At 42.0% G+C, this 22,264-nt stretch overlaps 1 protein-coding gene across 10 annotated transcripts in view; it reads left to right on the forward strand.

Moving 5' to 3' along the window:
• tspoap1 (TSPO associated protein 1) overlaps positions 1 to 22,045 on the forward strand; it is a 299,740-nt gene extending 277,695 nt beyond the window's left edge. For 9 of the 10 annotated variants that reach the window (XM_087977435.1, XM_043718641.2, XM_087977432.1 and 6 more), the window contains 3 exons: positions 5,065 to 5,136; positions 7,748 to 7,882; positions 20,295 to 22,045. In XM_087977435.1, coding sequence (XP_087833561.1) covers positions 5,065 to 5,136; positions 7,748 to 7,882; positions 20,295 to 20,480 — 393 coding nt within the window. In that variant the 3' untranslated portion in view covers positions 20,481 to 22,045. Of the gene's footprint in view, positions 1 to 5,064; positions 5,137 to 7,747; positions 7,883 to 13,111; positions 13,157 to 20,294 lie in introns of all 10 variants that reach the window. The other variant, XM_087977436.1, reaches the window with a different exon arrangement.
• The last annotated feature ends 219 nt before the right edge of the window (positions 22,046 to 22,264 follow it).

Genomic DNA, 22,264 nt, shown 5'->3' on the forward strand with positions numbered 1-22,264 from the left:
CAGACAGTCGTCCGAGGCTGGAATCGAATCTGAGTCCCTGGTGCTGTGAGGCAGCAGTGCTAACCATTGAAACACATTGCTATCCTGGGTCACGGGCTTGTTTTTAAGGATGTGGGGATAAGGGTGGGTGGGGATAAGGGGTGCAGTGACTGTTACACTCCCTCCATCAGAAAAGAAATCACTTGTCAGCCTACACACCAGGAATAAGTCTGCCTTGTAGTTTTACAGCACTGCAGCCAGGCTGAATGGGGTGAGAAAGGGATTTCTGCCCCTCAGCAAAGCAAGCCCCTTGAGCAGTCCCTAAGTCCACAAGGGGCCACTCCCAGGTCTGCAATGGGAGTAGATCACTTCCTGAGCAGTTCAGTCTCGGGCCTAATGTTGTAAAGGTATCAGAAAGCTGTTCAAAATTGCTCCTGAAGCCAGCCAGCTGAACCAATAAAAACTGACTAACTGCTCAAAGTAAAATACGGCTGATGCTAGAAATCTGAAATCAAAACTGAAAGTCCCTCACTCCATAAATGCTGCCGGAACTTGCTGAGTTTCTCCAGCGCTTCCTGTTTTAATCAAATTAACTTGTTACCCCCCATACTAAAACAACTGAAATTGCTGTTTAGTACAATATTTCCAGTCTCTTGACAAAGGCAATTACACAGTGATATATGACACTAAGCTACATAAGGCCATATAAGCTCGATCAAAGGGATGGCTTCAGAGAGTTTATTAAAATGGAAGCAGGAGTCACCTATTCAACCCTTCATTTAACAAGGTGCACTTCAGAGGTTTTGTGACAAATGAAAGCTTATGATGTAGGGAGTAACATATTGGCATGGATTGAAGATTAGTTGTCTAACAGGAAGCTGAGTAGGTGTAAATGGGTTTTTGTTCAGGTTGGTAAGATATAACAAGTAGGCAAAAGTGAGGGTTGCAGGTGCTGGAGATTAGAGTTGAGAGTGTGGTGCTGGAAAAGCACAGCAGGTCAGGCAGCATCCAAGGAGCAGGACAGTCGATGTTTCAGGCGAAAGCCCTTCATCAGGAAACAGCAGGTATTTCCGATGTAGGGCTTTTGCCCGAAATGTTGATTCTCCTGCTCCTCAGATGCAGCCTGACCTGCTGAGCTTTTCCAGTACCACACTCACAAAAATATAACAAGTGGTGTGTCACAGCGATTTTTGCTGGGACCTCAATTGTTTTTAGGTATTTTTTCATCACCCTGTTGTGAAATGTTATTTTGCATCTCTGGAGCAGAAACTTGAACCCTGGTCTCCTGGTTCAGAGGTAGGGACACTGCCAACGTATATTAATTATTTGGATGAGGAGACTGAAAGTATGGTTGCCAAATTTACTAATCACGCAAAGGTAAATAGAAAAGTAAGCTGTGAAAAAAACACAAAGAGATTACAAATCATACAGATGAATTATAATAAATGATTTGGATGTGAACATAGGAGGTATAGTTAGTAAGTTTGCAGATGACTCCAAAATTGGAGGTGTAGTGGACAGCGAAGAAGATTACCTCAGATTACAATGGGATCTTGATCAGATGAAACAACTGGCTGAGTAGTGGCAGATGGAGTTTAATTTAGATAAATGTGAGATGCTGCATTTTGGAAAAGCAAATCAGAGCAGGATTTATACACTTAATAGTAAGGTCCTGAAGAGTGTTGCTGAACAAAGAGACCTTGGAAAGCAGGTTCATAGCTCCTTGAAAGCAGAGTCATAGATAGATAGGATAGTGAAGAAGACATTTGGTATGCTTTCCTTTACTGGTCAGAGTATTGAATACAGGAGTTGGGAGGTCATGTTGCGGCTGTACAGCTCATTGGTTAGGCCACTGTTGGAATATTGTGTGCAATTCTGGTCTCCTTCCTATTGGAAGGATGTTGTGAAACTTCAAAGGGTTCAGAAAAGATTTACAAGGATGTTGCCAGGGTTAGAGGATTTGAGTTATAAGGAGAGGCTGAATAGGCTGGGGCTGTTTTCCCTGGGGTGAAGAGGCTGAGGGGTGACCTTCTAGAGGTTTGTAAAATCATGAGGAGCATGGATAGGGTAAATAGACAAGGTCTTTTCCCTGGGATGGGGGGGGGGGGGGGTCCAGAACTAGAGGGCATAGGTTTAGGGAGGGAGAGCAAAGATTTAAAAGGGATCCAAAAGGCAACTTTTTCACATAGAGAGGGTGTGGCATGTATGGAATGGGCTTCCAGAGGAAGTGGTGAAGGCTAATACAATTACAGCATTTAAAAGGCATCTGGATGGGTATATGAATAGGAAGGGTTTAGAGGGATATGGGCCAAATGCTGGTAGGTGGGACTAGATTGGGTTAGGACATCTGGTCAGCATGGATGAGTTGGACTGAAGGGTTTGTTTCCATGCTGTATACCTCTATGACTAATTATGTGAGTGGGCAAAGACATGGTAAGTGAAGTATAACTGGGAAAATATGAAGTTATCCCTATTGACTGTAAGAATAAAAAAGAAGCATTTTATCTAAATGGTGTGAGTTTGCAGAGTAGTAAAATGCAAAGGTACCTGGATGTCCTCGTGCATGAATCCTATTCAGATACAGCAAGTAATTTGAAAAGCTAACAAGATGTTAGCATTTATCACAAGGGATATTGAATACCAAAGTGGAGAGGTTATGGAGGGCACAATGAGATTGCATGTGGAATGCTGTGCACAATATTGATCACTTTATTCAAAGGAGGATGTAATTACTCCAGATGCGGTTCAGACAAAGGTCACTAAACTGGAATAGCCAGGTTGTCTTATGAGGTACAGTTAAACAAACTGGGCTTTTATCTGTTGGGGTTTAGAAAAGTAAGAGTTGATTTGATTGAAACTTATAAGATCCTGAAGAATATTGACAGAGTAGATGTATGGAGGATGTTTCCTCCAATCAGAGATTCTAGAATTAGGAGTCATTGTTCAAAAATCAGAAGTCACCCATTTAAAAGACTGAGAAGTTGCAAAGACTCATAGCCACAGAGCAAAGTACAGAGTAGGCAATTTTGTTTTGCTGATTGGGCTAACATAGATGCTATACTTGCACGTGCTTGTTTTGTGGTTCAATTATGAGGACATGGAGATCACTCTGTACTGTATCTATCTGTGTCTCTTCACTGAAGTATTCTGGTTTTCTATATTTTCCAGCAAATTGATAGCCTCACATTTTCCCACATTATTTTCTGTCTGCCAAATTTTAGTCCATTCACTTAACCTATCATTAACACTTTACTGCTTGTTATGAGCTAATCTCACATCACCAACAAATTTGATCCTAAAACACTTTGTCCCGTCTAGCACATTTAATATCGGTTATAATGTTGATGACCCAGCACTGATCCCCATGGCCTTCTAATAGTTACAGTTTGTTAACCTGGAAATGTCAAGTTTATTCTGAATCTGTTTGCTTTTGGTGAGCTAATTCTCTGTCCTACTAGTATATCACTCCCAACGTTTTTCTTTATGGAGGTGCCGGTGTTGGACTGGGGTGGACAAAGTTAGAAATCACACAAAGCCATGTTATAGTCCAACAGGTTTATTTGGAAGCATTAGCTTTCAGAGCACTGCTCCTTCATCAGGTGCCTGTGGAACAGGATCATTAGACACAGAATTTACAGCAAAAGATCACAGTGTCATGCAACTGATACAATATATTGAACAGACCTAGATTGCTGTTAAGTATTTCATGGGTTGCAAGTCTTGGTTCATTATATTATAAATCCCAGAACTTCTTTCCAGTCACTTTCTCGAGATAACTTAAGGTTTTTTAAAAAAGGTGACAAATCTCAGCTTAGACAATGCATTAAAAGTGTGAGGTTAGAGTCTATCTGTATTCCAGTCTTGAGCTGGACTGGTTCTATTTCCAAAGCAGGAATTTATAAAATGTTACTTGGATTGACTGTCTGCAGATTGTGTGCTTTTTGAACAAAATAGAATGCATCCACAATTACAATTCTGAAAATGCAAATTCACTCCATAGACTTATATATGTGCATGCATGCATGTGAGGGAGAGAGTGTGTGTGTGCGCGCGCGTGTCTGTGTGGGAATGAAAGTTTGTGCGTGTGAGTGTGTGTTTGCATATGTGCATGCTTGGTAGAGTGAGTACGTGAGTGTGACTGAGTATAAGCCAGTGAGAGGATGTGTGCATGGGTATGAGTGTGGGGGGTGTACGTGCGTGTGTCTGCGAGAAAATGTGTGTATGAGAGAGGGTGTGTGTGAGTATGTAAGACGTGTATGTGTGTGTTTAGTGTAGTGGAGTCACCTGTAGTGTGACATGGACCCAAGGTCATGGTTGAGGCCATCCACATGGGTACCGAACTTGGCTATCAGCCTCTGATATCCATGTCGATACTTTGACATGTCTTGTAGTATTTGCCATGACAGGGTTGTACGGTTTTGTGGTCTATGTTGTTCTGAAGTTTGCTGTGATCAATGGTCTGTTTAAGGTTCGGCAGTTGTTTAAAGGCGAGAATTGGAGGTGTAGAGAAGGAGCTGAGATGTCACCTTTATTTATAAAATCTTAAGTTATCTCAAGGATATGACTGGAAAGAAGTTTTGGGATTTACATATTAATGAACCGAAACCTATAACCCATTCTAAAAGATGAAAGACCTAACTGCAATCTAGATTTGTTCAATATATTGTTTCAGTTGCATGACACTGGGATCTTTTGCTACAAATTCTGTGTCGTATGAACCTGCTCCACAGCTACCTAATGAAGGAGCAGTGCTGTGAAAGCTTGTACTTCCAAATAAACCTGTTAGACTATAACCTAGTGTTGTGATTTTTAATGTTTATCTTGTGTAGTCGCTTTATATGTGGAATCATATCAAATGTCTTTTAGAAATCTAAGTAAGTAAACTAGATGTGCTTGTTCCTCTTTAGCCTCTCTGTTTGTTACATGATCAAAGAACTCTCATGAGTTTGTCAAATGTGATTTCCCTTTCATGTTGACACTGCTTGTTGCTTTGTGATTTTCTAAGTGTTCCATTTTTATTGCTTAATTGTGGATTCCAGTCAATAGTGGCCAAACCCTAAACTGAACCTTATTTTTACCTTACAGGCTGAGCTGACATTTAGTGCTGGTGACATCATTACAGTTTACGGGGACATGGATGAGGACGGCTTTTATTACGTAAGCCTAGGCAGATGTGTCAAGCAATATGTTAGCTGCATTAGACTGTCAGTTCAAAGAAGTCAGCCCCAAACTCTCTTTTACAGTGATGCACACTTTCTGTGCGAGGTAACTTGCCTTCCCAGACCAAAGTCTTTGCCACCTACAAGCCTTGTGTCAGGAATGCAGTGGAATTCTCTCCACTTATCTGGAAATGTGCAGCTCCAAAAACAAAACACACATGAAGCTCAACACCACTTAGGCCAAAGCAGTTTGCTACTTTGGCACTTCACCCATCATCTTAAACATTCCACTTCCTCCAACATCAGTCTGTTATAGTGTACAGTGTATTACGTACAATTTATACAAAGTGTTGCAGCAACTTTCCAAGACTTTCCTGACAGCACTTTTCAAATCTGCAGCTTCTACCACCTGGAAGAACAGGGCGCCTGTTGCATAGAAACACTCTTCTTCAAAATTACATCACTTTGTGACTTTGAAACTTTATTGCTGGAACAGCACAGCAGGTCAGGCAGCATCCAGGGAACAGGAGATTCGACGTTTCGGGCACAGGCCCTTCTTCAGGAATGAGCAGAGAGTGTTCAGCTTGAGAAGATAAAAGGTAGGGAGGAGGGACTTGGAGGAGGGGCGTTGGAAATGTGATAGGTGGAAAGAGGTTACAAACCAACCGACTCCCACAGCTACCTGGACTACACCTCCTCCCATCCTGCCCCCTGTTAAAACGCCATCCCATTCTCCCAATTCCTTCGTCTCCGCCGCATCTGCTCCCAGGAGGACCAGTTCAAAATACATACAACACAGATGGCCTCCTTCTTCAAGGACCACAATTTCCCCCCCGACGTGGTCGACGGTGCCCTCCACCGCATCTCCTCCACTTCCCGCTCCTCCGCCCTTGAGCCCCGCCCCTCCAACCGCCACCAGGACAGAACCCCACTGGTCCTCACCTACCACCCCACCAATCTCCATGTACAGCGCATCATCCGCCGTCACTTCCGCCACCTCCAAACAGACCCCAGCACCAAGGATATATTTCCCTCCCCTCCCCTATCAGCTTTCCGTAGAGACCACTCCCTCCGCGACTCCCTTGTCAGATCCACACCCCCCACCGACCCAACCTCCACTCCCGGCACCTTCCCTTGCAACCGCAGGAGGTGCAACACTTGCGCCCACACCTCCCCCCTCACTTCTCTCCAAGGCCCCAAAGGAAACTTCCATATCCGCCACAGATTCACCTGCACCTCCACCCACATCATCTACTGCATCTGCTGCAGCCGGTGTGGCCTCCTCTATATTGGGGAGACAGGCCGCCTACTTGCGGAGCGATTCAGAGAGCACCTCTGGGCCACCCGGACGAACCAACCCAACCACCCTGTAGCACAGCATTTCAACTCCCCCTCCCACTCCACCGAGGATATGCAGGTCATTGGACTCATCCACCGCCAAACCACAACAACGCGACGGTCGGAGGAGGAGCGTCTTATCTTCCGACTGGGAACCCTCCAACCACAGGGGATGAACTTGGACTTCACCAGTTTCTTCATCCCCCCTCCCCCCACCTTGTCTCAGCCGAATCCCTCCAGCCCGGCACCGCCTTCCTGACCTGCAGTCTTCTTCTTGACCTCTCCGCCTCCATCCTACTCCGACCTATCACCCTCACCTTGACCTCTTTCCACCTATCACATTTCCAACGCCCCTCCTCCAAGTCCCTCCTCCCTACCTTTTATCTTCTCCTGCTGAATACTCTCTGCTCATTCCTGAAGAAGGGCCTGTGCCCGAAACGTCGAATCTCCTGTTCCCTGGATGCTGCCTGACCTGCTGTGCTGTTCCAGCAATAAAGTTTCAACTCTTTTTTGCTGGTTCAGTTTTCAAATTTCTTTCTTAATTCAGTCACTTCTGCATTCAAATATATGATAGCCAACCATTTATCTTTTGCCTGGACATATCTTTTGTTTCCTTGTCTATTTCTTTGCTTCTTGTGCCATGAACTTTTGTAACTGAAGCTCTCCAGCCTTTCAGACCTATCCTAGACCTTTCCTGGATCTTTTCATTTACTCATAACCCATTATATGATGAAAGGTCATCAACCTCAAGTGTTCATTCTGTTTCTATCCACCAACATTACCGGTTCTGCTGAGCGTTACCAGTATTTGTTTTTATTTGTTACTGAAGGTTTTCCTAGTCGAATAGACAAGAAGTGTTTTCTGGGACCTGAGTCCTGTTCATTGTTTGAAACCGTTGGACTAACAGTGCCAACCTATTTTGAGAAAGGGATGTTCAAAGCAATTTTAATTGCTTGAGGTTGTTTTGGGCTGGTAGTGTGTACCAGCACCTTACAGGCCGTGTAAAGCATTTCCATCCTGGACCCAAGCTCAAGTTGCTGATACTGGCTTTAATTTTGAATTAATCCAACAGTAAGCTGAGCTAAAAACAACCTTTTCAAAAATACCAGGGCCACAAAAATGTAAACCGTATTGGGCTGCCAAGAGGGGTTTATTTACTCCTCAGTTTCCCCTCCGACACAAACACTTGAATCTTGCCTCCATTCCGATGACATGATTAATTTAGTTGTTTTGAGTGGTATGTAACAGGCTTCTGTGTTCTCTCATGCTAGGGTGACCTAAATGGACTGCATGGGCTTGCACCATCCAACTTCCTGGAGGTGATACCTGGAGGGGAGACAGTGGAGGCAGCTGCTGGGAATATCATGTCAAGACTTTCTCCAACTGTAGCACACAAAGAAAAACAGGTACACCAAGTATATCCTGTATTATGTAAAATACAAATAATATACTTACTTTTGTGAAATATTGAATGTAATATATAACAGTACTACTGGGCTCTCCGCAAAGGAATTCAAGACCAAGGGTAATTCACAGGTAAAGGAGGGTTAGCAGCTCAAATGTAGTTGAAGCAAAATAAGGAAAGGAGGAGAGATCAGTTGGGAAGAGAAAGTGAGGCTGGACAGTATGTCAGGAGAGGGAGAAAAGTTTGGAAAGGAGTGAAGACAAGAAATAAATGCATACTGGAGAGGCCAGAGGGAATGGGGAATAGATAGTCTGAGAGGAGAGGTACAGATTGGCCAAAGAGAGGGAAGTGAAAGGGGAGAGAAAGGAGGGTTTGTAAGTTGATGTTGCTGAAGACACTGCTGCAGCTGTCAGGCACTGTCCTTTGCATTGCAGCATGCACACCAGGAGAAGCTGCATTTTCATGGCAAACACAGCACTGGTGCCTTTCTGAAGTCCAGATAGATCACATCCACCATTCTGGCCTGATCAATCCTCTTTGTTATTTCTTCAAAAATCTCAATCAAGTTTGTGAGACATGATTTCCCGTACACAAAGCCATGTTGACTATCCCTAATCAGTCCTTGCCTTTCCAAATACATGTACATCCCATCTCTCAGGGTTCCCTCCAACAACTTGCCCACCACTGACGTCAGGCTTACTGGTCTATTGCCTCTGGCTTGTCTTTGCCACCTTTCTTAAACAGTGGCACCACGTTAGCCAGCCTCCAGTCATCCGGCACCTCACCTATCGATGATACAAATATCTCAGTGAGAGGCCCAGCAATCACTTCTCTAGCTTCCCACAGAGTTCTAGGGTACACCTGATCAGGTCCTGGGGATGTATCCACTTTTATGCTTTTCAAGACATCCAGCACTTCCTCCTCTGTAATATGGACATTTTTCAAGATGTCACCATCTATTTCCCTACATTCTATATTTTCCATGTCCTTTTCCACAGTAAATCCTGATACAAAATACACATTTAGTATCTCCCCCATTTCCTGCGGCTCCACACAAAGGCCGCCTTGCTGACCTTTGAGGGGTCCTATTCTCTCCCTAGTTATCCATTTATCCTTAATGTATTTGTAAAATCCCTTTGGATTCTCCTTAACTCTATTTGCCAAAGCTATCTTATGTCCCCTTTCTGCCTTTCTGATTTCTCTCTTAAGTATACTTCTACTGCCCTTATACTTTTCTAAGGATTCACTCCATCTATCCTGTCTATACCTGACATATGCTTCCTTCTTTTCTTAATCAAAACCTCAATTTCTTAAGTCAAACAGCATTCCCTATACCTACCAGCGTTTCCTTTCACCCTAACAGGAATATACTTTCTCTGGATTCTCGTTATCTCATTTTTGAAGGCTTCCCATTTTCCAGCCGTCCCTTTACCTGCGAATATCTACACCCAATCAGCTTTTGAAAGTTCTTGCCTAATACTGTCAAAATTAGCCTTCCTCCAATTTAGAACTTCAGCTTTTAGATCTGGTCTATCCTTCTCCATCACTGTTTTAAAACTAATAGAATTATGATCGCTAGCCCCAAAGTACTCCCCACTGATACCTCAGTCACATGCCCTGCCCTGCCTTATTTCCCAAGAGTAGGTCGAGTTTTGCACCTTCTCTAGTAGGTACATCCACATACTGAATCAGAAAATTGTCTTGTACACACTTAACAAATTCCTCTCCATCTAAACCATTAACACTATGGCGGTCCCAATCTATGTTCGGAAAGTTAAAATCCCCTACCATAACCACCCTATTATTCTTACAGATAACTGAGATCTCCTTACAAATTTGTTTCTCAATTTCCCTCTGATTATTAGGGGGTCTTTGCTACAATCCTAATAAAGTGATCCTCCCTTTTTTATTTCTCAGTTCCACCCAAATAACTTCCCTGGATGTATTACCAGGAATATCTTCCCTAAGTACAGCAGTAATGCTACCCCTTATCAAAATCGCCACTCCCCCTTCTCTCTTGCCTCCTTTTCTATCCTTCCTGTAGCATTTGTATCCTGGAACAGTAAGCTGCCAGACCTGTCCATCCCTGGGCCACGTGTTAGTAACTGCTATGATATCCCAGTCGCATGTTCCTAACACCTGCCTTCCCTGGTAGGCTCCTTGCATTGAAATAAATACAGTTTAATTTATCAGTCCTACCTTGTTCTCTGCTTTATCCCTGCCTGCCCTGAATGTTTGACTCGCCTTCGTTCTCAACTGTACCCCCCCCCCCCCCTCCTCCCCCCCCTCCTCCCCACCTTACTAGTTTAAATCCTCCCAAGCAGCTCAAGCAAATCTCCCTGGCAGTATATTAGTCACCTTCCAATTTATGTGCAATCCATCCTTCTTGTACAGGTCACTTCTACGCCAAAACAGCTTCCAATGATCCAAAAATGTGAATCCTTCTCCCATACACCAGCTTCTCAGCCATGCATTTATCTGTTCTATCATCCTATTCCTGCCCTCACTAGCTCATAGCACCAGGAGTAATCCAGATATTACTACTCTCCAAAATCTCCTTTTTATATTCCTGCCTAACTCTCTGTAATATCCCATCAGAATCTCAACCTTTTCCCTTCCCATGTCGTTGGTTCCAATGTGGACAATGACCTCCTTCTGGCTCCTCTCCCCACTGGAGAACATTCTGCACCCTCTCTGAGACATCCTTGATCCTGATACCAGGGAAGCAACACACAATTCTGATTTTTCGCTGCTGGCCACAGAAGCCTCTGTCCGTACCTCGGACTAGAGAGTCCCCAAGACAATTGATCTTTAGAACCCAACACACTCCTCATTACATCAGAGCCAGTCTCAATACCAGAAACTTGGCTGTTCGTGCTACATTCCCCTGAGAATCCATCACCCCCTATATTTTCCAAAACAGCATACTTGTTTGAAATGGGGATAGCCACAGAAAACAACTCCTGCAATACCTGCCTACCTCTCTCACCTTTCCTGGAGTTAACCCATCTATGTGACTGTATCTGAGACTTCTCCCCCTTCTTATAACTGCCATCCATCACACATCCTTGCTCTTGTAAATTCCTCATTGCCTCTCCAACTGATCCATTCGTTCTAATAGGATTCGCAACCAATGGCATTTATTGCATATATATAATCCTCAAAAACCCATAAACTCTCCCTAAACTTCACATCTGACAGGAAGAGCATATCACTCTACTAAAGGCCATTTTTGCTTCTTTCAATCTACAGACCCAGAAAATAGCACTGTCTTATTTCGCTACAAAACACTGCTCCAGGTTAAATTAATACTTATAGCTTATATTTTAAGTTTAATCAAGAGCCATAGCTCAATAAAACATATAATCAAGAAGGAACCCACTCTACTCACTACTGCAAACTTATTTTAAAACCACACTTAAAACATCTACTGATCTATTTCTGTGCTGTGACCTCTCACAACAGATTCCTCCAAGATTAGTTGTGAATTTCACTGTTTTATAATTTTCCCAGACGCACTCCAATGTTCAGCAATACATGAATTCAACAGCAAAGGCAGTAACTGTCAGTTAGCAATGTGGGTTTCTTTCTTTCTCTCTCTCTCTCTCTCTCTCTCTCTCTCTCTCTTGCACTGACCTCACTATGTGGTTCCTTAGTCTGTTCTTCTCCCTTTTAAAAGTGCTGTTGTTTTAACTTTTATAAGCAGCTTTTTAACAAAGGCAGACATTGAACGTAGCGGGCTCGACTGTAGCATATTCAAAACTTCCCTCAGCAGCACCATCTGACCTCCACTCCTCCCCACTAAAAACAAAAATACTTTGAAAGCCACGCAAATAAAAAAAAGGAGAAAAATGTTATACCAGCTGCCTTACAGCCAGATGGTGCTCCGCAACTCGGAGCGATTGTAAAACTGATCAATTATTCAAAAAAACAACCTTATGCATTTTTTATGCAACCCCAAAATAAACTGCTTTTTACAACAACAGGTGTAACTTACAAAGAGATGTTAGCAATCGGACAACTAGAGGTGTACATGTGATGTGAAAAAAGCTTGCATTAAAATCCAAAATCATGGGTCACTAAGAGAAAAATGCAGTTTTAAAACGCAAGATGATCCTGTTAACTTAAAAGGAGTATATTTTTGTGTTGTATGCGTGTGCATACCAGTCTGACCAAGTGGGGTGGAAGTGTGTAAAGTACAGGTTTCAGTGAAAGCGTGTTGAAAAAATGTAAATTACGTCATACTTAGGTTTGCTTCCTGGGTCTGCCATGTCCTCTCTTTGGCTTGACATCCTTATCCTGTTTTACAGCTAAAGGCTAGCTGGGCTTTGTACCTGTGTCACTCATCGCCATTTTTTTCTGCAAAAGTCAAAGTCAGAAGCAAAATCGTATCAGTCAGTGAGGTATAGATGGTGTTAGAGTCATAGAGGTGTACAGCACAAAAACAGACCCTCCAACTTTGGGCTAACTCCTTTTGCCTAGTTTGCATGCGTGAGGCATTGTGCCTACCACCCCCCCCCCCCCCACCCCCCCCCCACCCCCAATCCTCCACATAAAGGAAGACTGAGTAGTTTTGGCTCTGGTTTGATATCAATTTACAGGCTCTGAGTCATTTTTAAATGAATGTATTAACTAACCCTTTAATCTTTTCCAAGTCAAATTTTTAGGGCCTTTTTCAGAGTGAAGAATGCTTCTCTGTATGTACTGAAATCTTTTGAGGATTTCTTTTATTACTGACCTTTTCTTTGAAAACCTGAATTTTTCCTTGTGTGATTCTTGCAGTGAGTTTCTTACTTTTGCAATAGGTGGCTGTGTTATGTTAAAGCTCTTAATCATATTACAATCTTATCAAGTGCAACACTTTTGGAAAGTTCTGTTCTTGCTGCCTTTAAATTATTCACATATTGTTTTCTCTCAATCCATATTTTTTAGTTGTCACATTAACCTTTTTTTTGGAGAACGGTAAGTTTGCAGGTTTTAGCCCAAGAATTCTACAGTTCAGTCCTTTCACAAAATGTTCACACTCTGCAGGTATTTGGTTTATTCCCTTCAGATGATGAACTGGCTGAATTCTAATGGAGGTAATGATTCATGCTTGTGCAGAAGTCAGGCCTGATTAGAGCAGCTGGTTCTTATTAAAGCTCTTTTGTTCATTTACTTTCTTGTTTTAGCTGTTTCGCTTTCTTTTATTATAATATTTCTGTTTCTCTACCTTTTTCTATGGCAACAGAAGAAGACTGTTCATTTCAAGCGGTAATTAGCATCCAGGAAGCTTGTAAGTTGATGTTGCTGAAGACACTGCTGCAGCTTTCAGGCACTGTCCTTTATTGCAGCATGCACACCAGGAGAAGCTGCATTTCCATGGCAAACACAGCGCTGGTGCAAAGAACAGAGTTAGAGGAAATATCTACAGCCTTGGGAAATATTTCCAAATAATACAATCTTTTCTATATCTCAGTCAAATTTTAACAATGCCCATCCCTCCTTTCTGTCCTACTAGCACTTCAGGGTAAAGTAACCTTTCAACAGACTGCCCATAATCTGCATTCTATTCCCCTTGGCCACCAATGCGTTGATCTAAACTGTTGTGCTAAAAGAAAGGGATTAAGTCAAAGTCAGAAGACAGTTCTTCCTTGTAGACTGCGAGAGTATTTCATTCAGGGCCATGCCTAAAACCATAAGTATCAAAGAGATCAAGAGTTTCATAGGTAACCTCTGAGGGCTGAATTTTTATAAAGTCAGAAAGAATTTGTGCGTTAGGCAAAGTGGTGCTGGAACCCGGAATCCAGAGGTCCTGGCCACAAAACCAGCACTCCTGTTTTTCTGGGTTATTGGGAGTGAGGAGCTGGGGGAGTTGTTGGCAGAAATGGGATGGAAAATATTTCACACATCCACCGTTTGCAAAAGTCGCAGTTCTTTTACAACAGTGGCTGCCTTCGAATTGTATCAATTTTGGTCATCCATGTTTCTGAAACAAAACATTTGGGGAAGGTGTCTAAACCTACTGGAGTTACAAAGAACAAAGAAAATTATAGCACAGGAACAGGCCGTTTGGCCCTCCAAGCCTGCACCAATCCAGATCCTCTACCTAAACCTGTTGCCTATTTTCTAAGGATCTGTATCCCTCTGTTCCCTGCCCATTCATGTATCTGTCTAGATACATCTTAAATGACGCTATCATGCCCGTCACTACCATCTCAGCTGGCAACCATACAAGACACCCACCACCCTCTGCATAAAGAACTTTCCATGCATATCTCCTTTAAACATTTCCCCTTCACCTTGAACTTGTGACCCCTAGTAATTGAGTTCCGCACTCTGGGAAAAGCTTCTAGCTCGTCACCCCATATATACCTCTCATGATTTTGTAGACCTCCATCAAATCTCCCTTCAACCTCCATCTTTCCAATGAAAATAATCCTCAACCTCTCTTCCTAGCTAGCACCCTCCATACCAGACAACATCCTGGTGAACCTTCTCTGCAGCCTGTCCAAAGCATCCACATCCTTTTGGTAATGTTTCAACCAGAATTGTACCCAGTATTCCAAACGTGGCTGAACCAAAGTCCTATACAACTGTAACATGATCTGCCAACTCTTGTACTCAATATCCTGTCCGATGAAGGAAAGCATGCCGTTTGCCTTCTTGACCACTCTATTGACTTGCATTGCCACCTTCAGGGTACAATGGACCTAAACACCCAGATCGCTCTGTACATCAATTTCCCCAGGTCTTTGCTATTTACCGTATAGTTCGCTCTTGAATTGGATCTTCCAAAATGCATCAACTGGCATTTGCCCAGATTGAACTCCATCTGCCATTTCTCTGCCCAACTCTCCAATCTATCTATATTCTTTTGCATTCTCTGACCGTCCCCTTTACTCTGCTACTCCACCAATCTTAGTGTCATCTGCCAATTTGCTAATCAGACCACCTATACCTTCCTCCAGAACATTTATGTATATTGCAACAACACTGGTAGCAACACGGATCCCTGTGGAACACCACTGGTTGCAGTTCTCCAATTTGAGAAGCTCCCTTCCACTCCTACTCTCTGCCTTCTGCTGCCCAACTAGTTCTCTATCCAACTAGCTGGAACACCCTGGACCCCATGCAACTTCACTTTCTCCAAATGCCTACTACAGGAAACCTTATCAAATGCCTTACTGAAGTCCATGTATGTGACATCTACAGCCTTCTCTCAACAATCAACTTTGTCACTTCCTCAAAGAATTCTATTAAGTTGGTAAGACATGACCTTCCCTGCACAAAATCATGCCGCCGATCACTGATAAGCCCATTTTCTTCCAATTTTGATTCTATCCCTCAGTATCTTCTCCAGCAGTTTCCTCACCACTGACATCAGGCTCACCAGTCTATAATTAGCTGGATTATCCCTGCTACCCTTCTTAAACAAGGGGGGAACATTTGCAATTCTCCAGTCCTCTGGAACCTCACCCTGTGATAAAGTTAGGTACTCTTTGGGAGTAGTCAGCTTCCCTTTTGGGAGAGGTCATGCTCCTCTTTGGGATTGTAAAGAGTCGATATCAGTATACATATGTGGATAAGGTCTTTGGATTTTTGAGCTGTTAAATTATTTAAATAACCTGGCCTTTAAATTCTGAAAAAAACATACAACCATAAATTGACACTAAGTTGGCAGACTGAGAATAAAGCACAAAAGAAAGGATTGGGGGTCTTCAATTGGCTCTAAGTTGGCATCAGAATAATAAGATACTGTAGTGTGGATAGGAAGTCATGACTTGTCACTGAGTTATCATGTGGGTATTACAGGCCATGGACTAATAAGGTCTGGTAGTAGAAAGAGGGTATGGGAAACCATGGTCATGTGCATAGCTTGGCGTAGAGGAAATGAGGAGCCATAAGGCTGGGTGAATCACATAAGTTAATACGGATGACTTCCTGAGTATGTGTGGGGTATGTGAAGGCTTGTTGGCTGATTTTGGTTTTATTGTTTGTTTCAAAATGGATTTGAAGTGCCTGAGCACTGAGCCATGACTTTAAAAAAGCCTACACTGGCACACTGCAATGTCTCCGAATTACTTCCGGTGATGCCGGGCCTGCCTCTAGTTAATGTCCAGCCCCTATTCCCTTTGGCACGAAGGTCAGACCATTCAGAGCACTTCCTCCCAAGTCTGGCTCTACTCCCCACCGGGAATGAAAATTCAGCCCAGAGAGTACATTGCACAGCCCTCTTAGCAATAGTGTAAGGGGAAATCAAAATGAGAATGATTTGGAGAATTGTAATAAGTATCCAGGAAATCATACTCATAGTGAAATGGTATGGTTAATATGTGACTGCAAAGAAACCTAATTGTCTAGTTAAGTAAGCTATTTGGAATATAATCACATTTTCAAGGTGCATCTATGTGCTCAGATTCTGATATTTTCAGAAATTAGCTTAAATTCTTGGAGTAACTACAATGTGTTTGGATAGCGAGTGATGTTGAGGGATGAAGCAGCGACCTCTGGTATGAGTTAGTTCAGCTTCAGTTTCCAATTGCAGTAATTTCCTTGTCCATGCCGCCCCACTGCAGGATCCAAACTAGAGATTCATCTGGTGCAGCTCAGCAGGTGTATCATCTTCATGTGAGAGCTCCGTAGCTCTCAAAGCTGATCATGAGGGAGCATAAGTCTCAGATACCCCAAGATCGGACCATTCTTAGAATAAACAGCAACTGCAAAATCGCAGAATGTGGCCAAAAGGTTTGGGATTCTCTATGATTTGCAAGAATACTATTTAAATATAATAAAATCTCTCACAACAGATTAAGGGTAAGATTCGGCAGCTTTGCCTGCATTATGCTCTTTTGACTCTGTCCTTTGAACCGGCTTCAAATGTAGGACGTCATGTGTGCACTTCACCTGCAGTAATGCTAGATTACAGTAACTGGATCGTAGATGTGCTTGGCTGTGTCACTCACACTCGGATTAGTTATAGAAGGACGTGTCACCCTTAATACAAAACCAACATGCTGCGGATGAGGGCATCTGAAATAAAAACAGAAAATGCTGGAAATGCTTTGATCACTGATAAAAGGGCCTCATCCTGAAAGTTGAAGTCTGTTTCTCTCTCAATAGATTCAGCCTGACAAGCTGTGTATTTTTTTTTGCATTTTCTATTTTTACTTCTCACCCTAGTTTTAGCTAGCTTTCCCACTTCTATTTGTTAGTTGCTTCCGGATTGTCATTAGTCCTGGCATTGCATCTGGTATTTTACTGACTAAAAGGCAGACTCACGGTATCCATTAGCACCAATGATTTGGATGTGGAAAAAGTTGAAGTGAACTCAAATTGATCTTTTGATCATATATGACTTCAAAACCGCAATGTTAATGGAATATAACAGGTAAGGGAGTAATCCACTGCATGAAATCAGCTTTCAAACCTGGCTTACTATTAGATTTTCTTCTTTACTGGTGAATCACCAGGAGAATTAGAAGGGGAGATGTTGACTGATGAGGGTGCGATGATTATGTTGCAGAGTAGCTAGAATGTGAGGTACAGAAGATTTGTCAACTGAGGTATCTTCAGAAGTATGAGTTGCTGACAATGTCATATGATTTTTGTTGAAAGGAAATTGATTTAACCTGGGTCATGGCCAATAACAGCCTCTTGCTTGCTTTGCATGATCCTGTTGTGACTGGCTAACACTGTACAGTCATTGCTTTTTGGATAATTTGCAGCATTACATGGCTACACTGGCTTACAGTTTTCAAGATCCATGTTAAAAGTGCTGAGTTTGTGGTTCAGGTTCGCAAGTCTTAGTTATCTGTGAACTGAACAGTGTCTATTCAGAAATAGAAGTCATCACAATGCATGATGTTTCCTGCTCTCTTGATATGCAGAGCAAGAATTATTAGAAAACCAAAGTTCAGCCTACTCAATTCTGTTTGCCTGGTATGCACATGATGCATTGATGATGGAGTTACTGACTATTCATAATGATCAATTTCTTACCATCTGAGGTCTGCTGAGCCAGTCAGTTGATTGCCTACTTTGAAACAACTGGGCAGCTTCTGTTATTTGGTACCTCATACTTCTGTTGAGCTCTTCTTTGAGCAGCACTGGTTTTGTGGCAATCTGTTATTAACTCGACAAGGTATGAGGCAGATCTACCCCATTTCTCAATCTTTGTCTCCCATTTTCCTCATCGTTGCCCTTTTTGAGAGAAGGTAAAGTGCAGCAAAGTGAAAAAGCTGTGTAAGAAATGTACAGTTCCCACTGTATTCAGATTAACAGAAGCGAATCAAATTCAATTGCCCCGTATCTTCAGCAGTGGCAGCTTTTGGTGTGTATTATGCCTTTTAATCTCAATTAATTAATGTGAGAAAATTTATTTTGTGTGCTCACATGCCTGTGTCTCAGTTGTGTACATTAGACCAGAAGGCATGCAGTGTCTACAGTAAGATTGATGTAAATCAGTTCCTTCTGCACAGAGACAGAAAGTAACCAATAGAGTAAATCAGGTAGGAAGTAAGACCAACATGGAAGAGAGGCAGTATCTCATTAAGAACTGACATACTTCCACTCTGCAATAATAATGTGAGAATTTCTTCATAAATACTTATCTAAAATCAAGGCAGATAATTTTAAAATGTAAGTTTTATTAAGTTAAAATCTTTAGGGTGGTTGCATGAAACAAATTCTAAATCAGCATTAAGTGTTTTTGAAGTCTTCATTTTTTCAATTGATGGCCAATTTTCACCTCTAGAGTTGTGCATGCAGCTTCGGTCCTGGAGAATTATGTGTGGTTTTGGGCTTGTTGTCTTAGGAAGAGTATTGTGCAGGAAGTACAATGAAGGTTCAGCAGACTGGTTACTTGGATGGTAGGCTTGTCCGAGAAAGGGAGATTGGAGCAATTGGGCCTATATTCTCTGGAGTTTTGAAGAATGAGAGCTGATCTTATTGAAACCTACAAAATACTTAAAGGGGTAGACAGGACAAATGCAACAAAGATATTTCCTCTGGCTGGGGAGCCAAGAACAAAGGGGGAGCCCCTTAAGGATTTTTTTTTATTATTCAGAGGCTTGTGAATCATTGGAATTCTCTACCCCATAGAGATGAGAATGGTGTGTAACTGCATATGTTCAAAGTCAAGATTGACAATTTCTAAATACCAATGACATAAGGTGTTATGGAGCTATTGTGGGAAAAAGGCACTGAATTGGCTTATCATACTGAATGGCAGAACAGGCTGGATGTGGCTGAATAGACTTTTCTTGATGTTCTTACTTTATAAACCAAGAAACAGAGTGTTGCTGGGAATGTGGACTGAAGTACTGAAAGTGGAAAACTGCGATGAAATCCCATGCAACTGTGATTGGCTTTGCCATTGCTCTGGTCTAAAACATCATCTTTAAAAGGAAGCTCATTTAAGGTCATTGGGATAAGAAAAAAAAACTTTCTGGAAACATAAATGACAAACTGAAGGAGGATTGTTTTCACAAATTGTATTTGTATGCAGGATATGAGTGAACATCAGCGGTATTGGGAAATGGAAGAGAACTGACAAGCAGCTAGTTCTGCCCTCTGACTTTAAACGAAACCCCACAATAAAAAAAAACAGCCTTTTCTGATCATCAGGGCCATTGTGGGGAGATTATGGTAGCTGAGAATACAGGATTTATACAGAACTAAAGCCAAACTTAGAATCCCTACAGTGTGGAAGCAGCCATTCGGCCCATTGAGTCCACACTGACCCTCTGAACAGCATACCACCGCCGTAACCCTGCATTTCCCATGGCAAACCCATCTAGCCTGCACGTCCCTGAACACTATGGGCAATTTAGCATGGCCAATCCACCTGACCTGCACATCTTTGGACTGTGGGCAGATACTGGAGCACCCGGAGGAAACCATCACAGACTTGGGGAGAACATGTAGACTCCACACAGACAGTCACCTGAGGGTGGAATCGAACCCAGGACTGTGACACTGTGAGGCAGTAGTGCTAACCACTTTCACAGAAGAGCAAAGATATTTGGATATAATGTCCAGACTTTCTCTCAACTATTACTACATGAAATTCAACTGGTCATTCACCCTATTGCTCGATGATGCTAAGCATAAAATTTTAATGTTTCTGAGTGCAAGAACACTGGCAATGTTATTTTGAAATGCTTTGATACATTTCTGATAAGAGTGATTGGTAATGGAAAAATATCAGACAGACTTTGAATAGAGATTGAGGTGATTGTGACAAGCTTTACAGAGTTTGAATAGCTGTGGGCTAAGTAGTTATTGACATAAGGTCAGAATCAGCAAGGTTTGATACAATATCATTTGTCCTCAGTCTGAAGTGTCTGTTCGGATTGCAGCAGGTGTGCAATGTGGAGTGTGTCTCTTGCTGTCTAACATCCATAACGTTTATTCTGATTTTCTTCCCACAGCTGAGCTCGGATGAAACTGCGGCTCCACAGCCTATGGTGCAAGAAACAGACTATCCTGCTGTTACAGGACTGTGTATGGACAATCAGGGATGCAGTGAGAACACCTCCAATAACAAGAAAAAAAAGGGGTTTTTTTCCAAAGGAAAAAAACTGTTCAAAAGGTTGGGATCCAGTAAAAGAGAGTAACTCAAAAATGGGATCCTGGAGCAGCAAGTACTCCTACCTGGGATCCAGTAACAGAGAATGATCTGATCTTGAGTCAGGTATAGGTGTAGCTCTGACCTGGTTTCCAGCAGCAGAGTAACTCCTACCTGGGATCCAGTAATGGAGAGTAACTTGCATTCAATCTCTAGTAATAGAGAATTACTTCATCTTGAATCTAGTATATCAATTCAGACGATGAAGCACCTTGGAAATGATTGGAAACTGAGTGGAATTGTTGACATCAAACAGGATCACACTCACTGCAACAGAATCCTGACCACGGCAAAACCTAAAGAAACTTCCACCATCTCTTTGCTGTGATGGAAATAATGATTGATTGGCGAGAAACTCTAACCTGCACTGAGTAGCTGTTGAGCATTAATCCTATAAAATTATTAGATGAGAATGCCTTTTTACAAATGGTAATAATTACAAACCATAAATTTTCAGCCAACTTGAAATATCTAGCTTCGGATCACCTCATTTGTAATTGTTAGAAGACCTATCACCATTATTGTTCATGCATTGACACTCCAGTTAAGAGCACAGAGCTGTTCTATTCATGACAATATTGTTTAAGATTTGCAGAGATATAAATCTCTGCATTTCATTAACCTCAGAGTTGGACAGGTAGTGCTTGAGTGATAAGAGAATTGTGGTCTAACCACCAGTTTGTTACTTGACGGAGTCTCACTGGTCCATGTCTTTCCAGAGTTACACACTGGTGAGCTCTATACTTGTTATCAGCAGTGACTTATTGTCTCGAGTTGTCACCATTTAATAAGTTCCCAAAATGTTACTGGTGCAGGGCAGGGATTATGATCAGGGCCGATGTTCACTGATGAAAGTGACTAAAATGTTTTTAGAATGGCTCTATTTCATGATATATCGAAGAAAATGGGGGTATATTATTCCGTGACAGATATCAGACTTCTGATGTCCTGTTTGTATGTTAGAAATTTACTAACAGACTGTTTAAAGTCTAGTCCATTAGGTGCAAAACTAGAAGGTAGCAACTTTGCCTGAAATCGCTAGTGTGCAATGTGTCCATGTATTTTGAGATCTGATCCATTATATTGCTACAGGTGGGTAATTGGAAGGTTTGTCCTTTGCCTTATTCAAGAAAGACAGCTTAATGGATTTCTAAACATGCAAAACAGATTTTCAGATGCCAAGCCACAATACCCTGCCAGTTTTCAGCTGACACCCTCAGTTTGTGCACATTTACACTGTGCTCCAGGCTCCTGAGCAGCTGTCAAACATAAAACAGAAACGTATTTTCATACCTTAAATAATTGCCATCATGTTTAAATTCTTGCACGCCACTTTGTAATATACAGTCAAGATTTTGTAAAGAAGAGTTTATATGATTGTTTGTGACATTTATAAATATTTTCACCTCTTGTTTTGCATGCATCATTGGGATCAAGTTCAGCTGTGCTCTGCATGGAGTGCAATTATGAATAGGGCCAGGCCCTAACTGTTAAATGCATTTCCCTTGTTTCTACATAGAAATGTTTTTACTGAAATAAAGTCTATTTTCACAGAAACTACCTATGTATTTTAGTAATTATTATAAACTGGGGAAAAGGAATGCAAGAATAGCTGCGGTGGGGTGATCCTGACTATGAAACAGGAATATGAGGAGGGAGGGCCATGGAGAGAAATCATGTACAGGATTTTTTTCCGATTTCTGGCCCACTGATTATGTAATAATATTAAATAATTTAAATTTAACTGTGTTTCACCATTCTGTTTGCACTGGA

Source organism: Chiloscyllium plagiosum, unplaced genomic scaffold (genome assembly GCF_037043375.1).
Source record: "Chiloscyllium plagiosum isolate Xiang-an unplaced genomic scaffold, Cpla_swu_hap1 HiC_scaffold_31, whole genome shotgun sequence".
Taxonomy (NCBI): domain Eukaryota; kingdom Metazoa; phylum Chordata; class Chondrichthyes; order Orectolobiformes; family Hemiscylliidae; genus Chiloscyllium; species Chiloscyllium plagiosum.